At 48.0% G+C, this 10,337-nt stretch overlaps 1 protein-coding gene across 2 annotated transcripts in view; it reads right to left on the reverse strand.

Moving 5' to 3' along the window:
* Nucleotides 1–4,483: 4,483 nt before the first annotated feature.
* Nucleotides 4,484–10,337, reverse strand: part of JTB (jumping translocation breakpoint) — a 6,421-nt gene continuing 567 nt past the window's right edge. Inside the window, exons 2-6 of one of the 2 annotated variants that reach the window (XR_008849074.1) lie at nucleotides 6,662–6,711; nucleotides 6,498–6,589; nucleotides 5,183–5,262; nucleotides 4,762–5,103; nucleotides 4,484–4,731 (exon numbers count right to left, since the gene is read on the reverse strand). Coding sequence is in view for 1 of the 2 variants with exons in the window: in XM_056547331.1 (XP_056403306.1) it covers nucleotides 4,947–5,103; nucleotides 5,183–5,262; nucleotides 6,498–6,589; nucleotides 6,662–6,711 (379 nt within the window). In the remaining variant the exon portion in view is untranslated. Of the gene's footprint in view, nucleotides 5,104–5,182; nucleotides 5,263–6,497; nucleotides 6,590–6,661; nucleotides 6,712–10,337 lie in introns of both variants that reach the window. The other variant, XM_056547331.1, reaches the window with a different exon arrangement.

A 10,337-nucleotide genomic window follows, 5' to 3' on the forward strand; every position in this document is an offset into this window, starting at 1 on the left:
GGTACAGAACCTTTAAGGAGACTTTAGCTCCCCTCTTCACTGAGGTATTCAATGAGTGTCTCTCCTCAGGCACTCTGCCGAAGTCAATGAGGAGGTCAGCCCTGATTCTTCTCTCAAAGGGTAAAGATCCCAGCCATACTGGGAACTGGAGGCCCATAGCTCTTTCCGCTGGTGAACGGTTGGTCTGATCACTCTTTTGAGGTGGGGTTCGGAGTCAGTCAGGGTTGTCCTTTGAGGCTGCTTTTATATGTGTTCGCGATTGATTCCTTCCTTAGGAGGGTGAGTCGCGGACCATTGGCGGAAGTCGGGATGAGTCTGGCGGAACCAGAGGAAATCCAGAGGGTGGCGGCATACGCTGACGATGTCACTATTTTCGTCTTCTCAAGGGAGGAGGTCGATGTGGTGATGTCAGAGGTGGACCGCTACTCGGAGGCATCCGGGTCTATGATCAACCGGGATAAGTGTGAAAGTCTCTGGCTGGGAGGGGGGATCCCACGTTTGATCTCCCGGACACCCTTCCAGGGCCCCAAGAATCAGCAATAGTCTTAGACATCAAATTCGGCCAGAATGATTATCCCACCAAAAACTGGGATGGTAAGCTCCAGGATGCCGCTCAGAAGGTAAACCAGTGGAAATCGTATCTGCTCCCCTTGTTTATCTATCTGGGCAGTGTATTTATCTTGCCAGAGGCTTACTACACTAGGATCTACAGCCAGTTTTTCCAACTGTTATGGGGGAACAGGATGAACCTAGTCAAGAGGAAGGTTACGTACTGCACAAGGTGACTAGAGGGTTTATCTATGGTAAACCCTGTGGTGTTCTTAACGAACACCTTCTTTAAAGCCAACATCTCAAACCTCTTGAAAGACCGTGCTCCTCCATGGGTACTCTCCTGTAGGGAGTGGTTTTCGCCTTTCTTCCAGAAATGGGAGAGGGGAGGGCAATTGGAGGACCTCCGTATGCCCCATGGATATCTTCCGGAAGCCTCTGGCGCTCAGGGACTGCCCAGGTCGGGATCTCAGGGTGGGGTTGTATCTTTTAAACATTAAAAGGATCCCCCAGAAGTTTTGGGACTTAGCCTGGTGCTGCTTTCAGGGGAAGCTATATGTAAGGGACAACCAGAAGTACAGGAACTCTGATGACCGGGGATGTCCCCGAGAAGAGTGTGGGGACACACTGGAAAGCATGGACCACTTCCTCCTTCATTGTCCCTTTAACATAGGGTTTACAACCGGGTGGGCCCTTCCATCGGCTGGAGTCAACTTGCTGGCCTTACCTATCTAGAGTGGGCTTATGGGGCATTCAGGACCCTGGGTGGCCGAGATTGCGGCACTTTGTTTCTAGTCAGTTTATTGGTTAGGTACCACATGTGGAACGCACGTTGTTTCGTGTCTATACAGCAGAAAGTCCTCTCCGAGGTGGAGGTCTGTAGGAACGTCAACGTTGACCTCGGAAAGATCAGGTCTTTGGAGCAAGACGTATAGCAGTCTTGGTACCAGTAGAGCTTCTCTCCTGTGGAGAGGGTTTAGTTTTGATGTGCCCTAGGTACTAGACCTTTTGGGTAGAGTACCTTTATTTTGGTTAGGGGCAGTATTATAGGGAGAGAGAGGGTGACAGCAGGGTCAGTTTTAATGGAGGGATAGAATTATGGAAAATCATAGGGGGAGTTAGGGAAAGAGTTTAAAATTATTTTGATTTATCAAGTCTGCCATCCTTCTTCCTGGTGGTGGGCTAATGCATGTGCACTATAGCTTTTTGTTTTAAGCGTTATGAAGGGCTTACAGGCACCGAACTTAGGCCTAAAGTGGGTTGTGGTTCAGTGTGTATAAGTTTGTGTATAAGTTGGTTGAGAGGGGTGCTAGGTGGGGAGGGTATATTTGAGGGTGGTGGCGTTTTGCTTCTTTTTGGGACCTGACATGGGTCAGTTAAGGACTGGACTTTGTGAACTGTATGAACAGTATGGACTCTGACCCATGGGCAGGAGGGGTGGTGTGGGTGAGGGGACAGTTGTTAGTGTAGGGATTTTCCTAGGGTTTTTTATTGATTTTGTAAGTGTTTTCTGTAGTGCATATATTTTATATATTATAAATGTTATTTGTGATTTTGTTTCATAGTATATAGCATTATTGTAAATATGGCAGTCGGACCAGTTGTTGTGTTGATATGTGGTGTCATGATTTTTAATAGAGCAGGAGTATCTGTTATGTTTTCTTTGGTACTTTCATTAGTCCCGGATGAGGCTTCAGTTTATTTGGTCGTTTTTGTAACTGAATGTGTGTGTGGTTTATTACTATTATTATTATTTTTTGCAGTAGTGTGCTTGTTATGTTTGCTGTTTTGTTTTCTTATTGTTTGTTTCCCAAGTATGAATGGTTTTGAGTTATAGCAGGGTAGTGCTACATTTTATGTTTATATTCTGATAAGCCAAGTTGTGCTATTTTTATGTTCATTTTCGGTATGCGTGTGAGTGTGTTGATTTGATAGTTTTGTTATGTTTTCTTTGGTACTTTCGTTAGTCCTGGATGAGGATTCAGTTAATTTGGTCTAGTCTTTGTAAGTTAATGCATGTGTGATATGATGATTTTTATTTAAGGAAAACAAAATTTGCAATGGTGTGCTTTCTGTTTTGTTTTCTTGTTGTGTGTTTCCTGAATATGGATGGTTTTGAGTTCTGGGAAAGTAGGCATATTTTAGTAAAGTTGGGCTGGCCGGTTAGGCAGGGTTTTGTTTTTGGTACTACAGAATTTCTTATTTATGTTATAGCTGGTTAAGCTTGTTTTGTGTTTTTCTAATAAAAAAAAAAAAGAGTTTCAGGAGCATATATATGTTGGTGGCTAATGTCAGTGTCTTTTTTTTTCATTTACTAGTGCATCATGGGAGAGGCCTGTGCAGTGAAGAAAGGGGCCCGGATAGGAAAGCTGTGTGACTGCCCCCTGCGGAGCTCCTGCAGTTACTTCTTCCTGAGATGTCTCTGAGACCCCCCCCCCCCCAGCAAAAAAAAAAAAAACAATGACTCAAGACCTATCAGAACAGTTAAGGGTGATGACCCCCGGCTGACGTCACAGGCGGAGTTACCGCTTATCTCATCGTCCACCACTAATCCAGAGGCCATGCGACTGCTCCACATTATCAGGCGATCCATCATCTCCCCTCAGGTCCTGTAAATAATCCTCCAATATGTCCAAGATTATCTCCGAGCCCCCAAAACCGGGAGAGATAAGAAATAAAACGAGACGTTTTCTATACAACCGTGTCCTGTCTGATCCATTATCGGTCATAGAAACAATTAGATGAAATAAGGTCCGCACCAGGGATGGGCCCCGAATCATACCAGGGGGAGGGGAGGGGAGATATATACATACACACACATACATATATTTATTCACTGTGTACATACATTACTTATCCTGTATTATACTCCAGAGCTGTACTCACTATTCTGCTGGTGAGGTCATTGTGTACATACATTACATTACTTATCCTGTACTGATCCTGAGTTATATCCTGTATTATACCCCAGAGCTGTACTCACTATTCTGCTGGTGAGGTCACTGTATACATACATTACTTATCCTGTACTGATCCTGAGTTATATCCTGTATTATACTCCAGAGCTGTACTCACTATTCTGCTGGTGAGGTCACTGTATACATACATTACTTATCCTGTACTGATCCTGAGTTATATCCTGTATTATACCCCAGAGCTGCACTCACTATTCTGCTGGTGAGGTCACTGTGTACATACATTACATTACTTATCCTGTACTGATCCTGAGTTATATCCTGTATTATACCCAAGAGCTGCACTCACTATTCTGCTGGTGAGGTCACTGTGTATATACATTACATTACTTATCCTGTACTGATCCTGAGTTATATCCTGTATTATACCCCAGAGCTGCGCTCACTATTCTGCTGGTGAGGTCACTGTGTACATACATTGCATTACTTATCCTGTACTGATCCTGAGTTATATCCTGTATTATACCCCAGAGCTGCGCTCACTATTCTGCTGGTGGGGTCACTGTGTACATACATTACATTACTTATCCTATACTGATCCTGAGTTATATCCTGTATTATACTCCAGAGCTGTACTCACTATTCTGCTGGTGAGGTCACTGTGTATATACATTACATTACTTATCCTGTACTGATCCTGAGTTATATCCTGTATTATACCCCAGAGCTGTACTCACTATTCTGCTGGTGAGGTCACTGTACATACATTACATTACTTATCCTGTACTGATCCTGAGTTATATCCTGTATTATACTCCAGAGCTGTACTCACTATTCTGCTGGTGAGGTCACTGTGTACATACATTACATTACTTATCCTGTACTGATCCTGAGTTATATCCTGTATTATACCCCAGAGCTGCGCTCACTATTCTGCTGGTGGGGTCACTGTGTAAATGATAAGTGACCCCTTAATTCTAGGGCATAAACCACATGTTCAATGGAAAACTTAAAATCTGTCACAACTTTATTCTCCAAAAGAGACAATAATAAAAAAAAAAAAAAAAACTCTACAAGAGAGAAATAAATACACCGTCCAGCACTGGGGTCTCCATCACCCTCTGGTGGTCGTGATGTCATCTGGTTACACAGCCTCTGATTGGTTGTCACTCCAGGTAATTAGCCTCCACAGCCACCATGTTGGAAATGTAAAGTGCGCTGCCTGGTCCTGAACATAGGGGGAGCCGCGGAGCCCAGGATACAGGACCTCTTCTCCAGGGGCCCCAGGATGCAGAACCTCTACACTGCGGGCCCCAGGACGCAGAACCTCTACTCTGGGGGCCCAAGGACGCAGAAGCTCTACTCCGGGGCCCCCAGGACGCAGAACCTCTACTCCGGGGGCCCCAGGACGCAGAACCTCTACTCCGGGGGCCCCAGGACGCAGAACCTCTACTCCGGGGGCCCCAGGGCCTCCACAGTCTGTTATATGGACTCAATCTGTTTCCGTACTTTCTCCAGCGCCCGCCGATCCAGCGTCCTCTGCCGAGAAATCACCAGGAGGGAGAGAGCCACGGTGCCCGCCAACATGACTCCCACAAACTGCCAGAACATCCGCTTCTCCATGGGGGCGGAACGACAGCTGAGGGGAGGGGCAGAGGCATTACACAAGAAGAAGGTTCTCCTCCCCCTGCCCTCCCCGATCCCTGGTGACCACTCACCTCTTATAGTCAGACTTGTTGGTGCTGGTGCAGGTGACCTGCTCGATGAACCCGGTGATGCCGCACTGACCCAGGGTCTTCTGTGCAGAACAAGAAGATTGTGGTTAGTGGCCATGGGACACCAGTATGCAGGATAGGATCTGGTCCCCTACGTGTTTCACCAGTTCAGGCTCATCAGGGCACAGTCCATTTCAGTGTTTCCAAACCAGGGTGCCCATGACGGGGCATGCTGGGAGTTGTAGTTTTACAAAAGCTGGAGGAACTCTGGTGGGAAAACACCAGTCTATTTGTACGCTGAAGTGCAGCCACCTATTGGAAGTCCCACTGATGAAACTGAACTGGAGAAACACGTAGGGGACCAGGTTTTTGTGTTATACTTCTATTCTTGCATTTTTGTTTATTAACCCTTCATCTATGTCTGTGTTCCTCACTGCTCCACCCCTTAACACCTTATGTCTCATTATTAACCCTTAGTTGCTGCACATTGTTTCTTTATACATTTATGTACCTACAGTTTTGCAATAATTTACAGACCTCAGGTAGAGGAAAGACATTGGTGTGGTTAGGTTATACATACCCTACCCTCCCCTCTGGGCCCTGTCTGCTACACTATTAAGACCCTAACACAGACATAGATGAAGGGTTAATAACCACAAGAGCTTTCTGCATATATTAGTAGTAGGAATAAAAGTGCAGCTGTACGAGTACAACATTAAAAAAAAAAAAAAAAAAACATCCCCTACGTGTTTCACCAGTCCAGGCTCATCAGGGTACTGTCTATTACAGTGTTTCCCAACAAGGGTGCCTCCAGCTCTTGCAAAACTACAACTCCCAGCATGCCCGGACAGTTGAAGACTGTCCGGACATGCTGAAAGTTGTAGTTTTGCTACAGCTGGAGGCACTCAGGTTGGGAAACACCAGTCTATTTTTACATTGATGTCTCCCTGATGAAGCTGAACTGGAGAAACACGTCGGTGCAGGTTTTTATGTTGCACTCGTACTCTTGCACTTTTGGTTATTTACCCTCCATCTATGTCTGTGTCAGCCCCTGCTCCGCCCCTTAACCACTGATGTCCCGTTATTAACCCTTAGTTGCTGCATGTTGTTTCTCTATAAGAACCTACGGTTTTGCGGTGCGATTATACATCTCGTGTTTTCACACACTCATCCTTATTGCATACATTATCAGAGGGGCGGGATCTTTGATGGGGGTCACATGTATTAAAGGTTACTTCGAATTAAAGGTCGCGTTTTGTTCCGTCTCTATGGTGATCGGGGGCGAGAATAGAGCGTAAGCTCCGCAGACAACACTCACCGTCTCAAACTGGTTACAGCTGTAGCAGTCCTTAGAGATGGTGTACTCCTCTGTCTGCCAGCAGGGGGCGCTCACCACTGCCACCACTGAGTCTGCAACACAGAGAAGGAATAAGGTACAGGCAGGTCAAAGGTCACAAGAAGGCAACAACAAGTGACACGTACCGGAATTCCCTGCAGCCTCCGCCTCCTGCGCCAAAGATGACATAACCAAACTACAAGAGAGAAGAAAAGGTGTCAGTGCACAGGAAATAACAGTGACACACAGGGAGACGAGGGGACAGTAATCAGTGTGACACACAGGGAGACGAGGGGACAGTAATCAGTGTGACACACAGGGAGACGAGGGGACAGTAATCAGTGTGACACACAGGGAGACGAGGGGACAGTAATCAGTGTGACACACAGGGAGACGAGGGGACAGTAATCAGTGTGACACACAGGGAGACGAGGGGACAGTAATCAGTGTGACACACAGGGAGACGAGGGGACAGTAATCAGTGTGACACACAGGGAGACGAGGGGACAGTAATCAGTGTGACACACAGGGTAAGATGAGGGGACAGTAATCAGTGTGACACACAGGGTAAGATGAGGGGACAGTAATCAGTGTGACACACAGGGTAAGATGAGGGGACAGTAATCAGTGTGACACACAGGGTAAGATGAGGGGACAGTAATCAGTGTGACACACAGGGTAAGATGAGGGGACAGTAATCAGTGTGACACACAGGGTAAGATGAGGGGACAGTAATCAGTGTGACACACAGGGAGATGAGGGGACAGTAATCAGTGTGACACACAGGGAGATGAGGGGACAGTAATCAGTGTGACACACAGGGAGATGAGGGGACAGTAATCAGTGTGACAAACAGGGAGATGAGGGGACAGTAATCAGTGTGACACACAGGGAGATGAGGGGACACACACAGGGAGATGAGGGGACAGTGATCAGTGTGACACACAGGGACATGAGGGGACACACACAGGGAGATGAGGGGACAGTAATCAGTGTGACACACAGGGATATGAGGGGACACAGACAGGGAGATGAGGGGACAGTAATCAGTGTGACACACAGGGTAAGATGAGGGGACAGTAATCAGTGTGACACACAGGGTAAGATGAGGGGACAGTAATCAGTGTGACACACAGGGTAAGATGAGGGGACAGTAATCAGTGTGACACACAGGGTAAGATGAGGGGACAGTAATCAGTGTGACACACAGGGAGATGAGGGGACACACACAGGGAGATGAGGGGACAGTGATCAGTGTGACACACAGGGAGATGAGGGGACAGTAATCAGTGTGACACACAGGGAGATGAGGGGACAGTGATCAGTGTGACACACAGGGTAAGATGAGGAGACAGTAATCAGTGTGACACACAGGGTAAGATGAGGGGACAGTAATCAGTGTGACACACAGGATAAGATGAGGGGACAGTAATCAGTGTGACACACAGGGTAAGATGAGGGGACAGTAATCAGTGTGACACACAGGGTAAGATGAGGGGACAGTAATCAGTGTGACACACAGGGTAAGATGAGGGGACAGTAATCAGTGTGACACACAGGGTAAGATGAGGGGACAGTAATCAGTGTGACACACAGGGAGATGAGGGGACAGTAATCAGTGTGACACACAGGGAGATGAGGGGACAGTAATCAGTGTGACACACAGGGAGATGAGGGGACAGTGATCAGTGTGACACACAGGGAGATGAGGGGACACACACAGGGAGATGAGGGGACAGTGATCAGTGTGACACACAGGGACATGAGGGGACACACACAGGGAGATGAGGGGACAGTGATCAGTGTGACACACAGGGATATGAGGGGACACACACAGGGAGATGAGGGGACAGCAATCAGTGTGACACACAGGGTAAGATGAGGGGACAGTAATCAGTGTGACACACAGGGAGATGAGGGGACAGTGATCAGTGTGACACACAGGGAGATGAGGGGACACACACAGGGAGATGAGGGGACAGTAATCAGTGTGACACACAGGGTAAGATGAGGGGACAGTAATCAGTGTGACACACAGGGACATGAGGGGACACACAGGGAGATGAGGGGACAGTGATCAGTGTGACACACAGGGATATGAGGGGACACACACAGGGAGATGAGGGGACAGCAATCAGTGTGACACACAGGGTAAGATGAGGGGACAGTAATCAGTGTGACACACAGGGAGATGAGGGGACAGTGATCAGTGTGACACACAGGGAGATGAGGGGACACACACAGGGAGATGAGGGGACAGTAATCAGTGTGACACACAGGGTAAGATGAGGGGACAGTAATCAGTGTGACACACAGGGACATGAGGGGACACACAGGGAGATGAGGGGACAGTGATCAGTGTGACACACAGGGATATGAGGGGACACACACAGGGAGATGAGGGGACAGTAATCAGTGTGACACACAGGGAGACGAGGGGACAGTAATCAGTGTGACACACAGGGAGACGAGGGGACAGTAATCAGTGTGACACACAGGGAAACGAGGGGACAGTAATCAGTGTGACACACAGGGAGACGAGGGGACAGTAATCAGTGTGACACACAGGGATATGAGGGGACACACACAGGGAGATGAGGGGACAGTAATCAGTGTGACACACAGGGTAAGATGAGGGGACAGTAATCAGTGTGACACACAGGGTAAGATGAGGGGACAGTAATCAGTGTGACACACAGGGTAAGATGAGGGGACAGTAATCAGTGTGACACACAGGGTAAGATGAGGGGACAGTAATCAGTGTGACACACAGGGAGATGAGGGGACACACACAGGGAGATGAGGGGACAGTGATCAGTGTGACACACAGGGAGATGAGGGGACAGTAATCAGTGTGACACACAGGGAGATGAGGGGACAGTGATCAGTGTGACACACAGGGTAAGATGAGGAGACAGTAATCAGTGTGACACACAGGGTAAGATGAGGGGACAGTAATCAGTGTGACACACAGGATAAGATGAGGGGACAGTAATCAGTGTGACACACAGGGTAAGATGAGGGGACAGTAATCAGTGTGACACACAGGGTAAGATGAGGGGACAGTAATCAGTGTGACACACAGGGTAAGATGAGGGGACAGTAATCAGTGTGACACACAGGGTAAGATGAGGGGACAGTAATCAGTGTGACACACAGGGAGATGAGGGGACAGTAATCAGTGTGACACACAGGGAGATGAGGGGACAGTAATCAGTGTGACACACAGGGAGATGAGGGGACAGTGATCAGTGTGACACACAGGGAGATGAGGGGACACACACAGGGAGATGAGGGGACAGTGATCAGTGTGACACACAGGGACATGAGGGGACACACACAGGGAGATGAGGGGACAGTGATCAGTGTGACACACAGGGATATGAGGGGACACACACAGGGAGATGAGGGGACAGCAATCAGTGTGACACACAGGGTAAGATGAGGGGACAGTAATCAGTGTGACACACAGGGTAAGATGAGGGGACAGTAATCAGTGTGACACACAGGGTAAGATGAGGGGACAGTAATCAGTGTGACACACAGGGAGACGAGGGGACAGTAATCAGTGTGACACAGGGAGAGGGGACAGTAATCAGTGTGACACACAGGGAGACGAGGGGACAGTAATCAGTGTGACACACAGGGAGACGAGGGGACAGTAATCAGTGTGACACACAGGGAGACGAGGGGACAGTAATCAGTGTGACACACAGGGAGACGAGGGGACAGTAATCAGTGTGACACACAGGGAGACGAGGGGACAGTAATCAGTGTGACACACAGGGAGACGAGGGGACAGTAATCAGTGTGACACACAGG

The sequence above is a fragment of the Hyla sarda genome, chromosome 11 (assembly GCF_029499605.1).
Source record: "Hyla sarda isolate aHylSar1 chromosome 11, aHylSar1.hap1, whole genome shotgun sequence".
Taxonomy (NCBI): Eukaryota; Metazoa; Chordata; class Amphibia; order Anura; family Hylidae; genus Hyla; species Hyla sarda.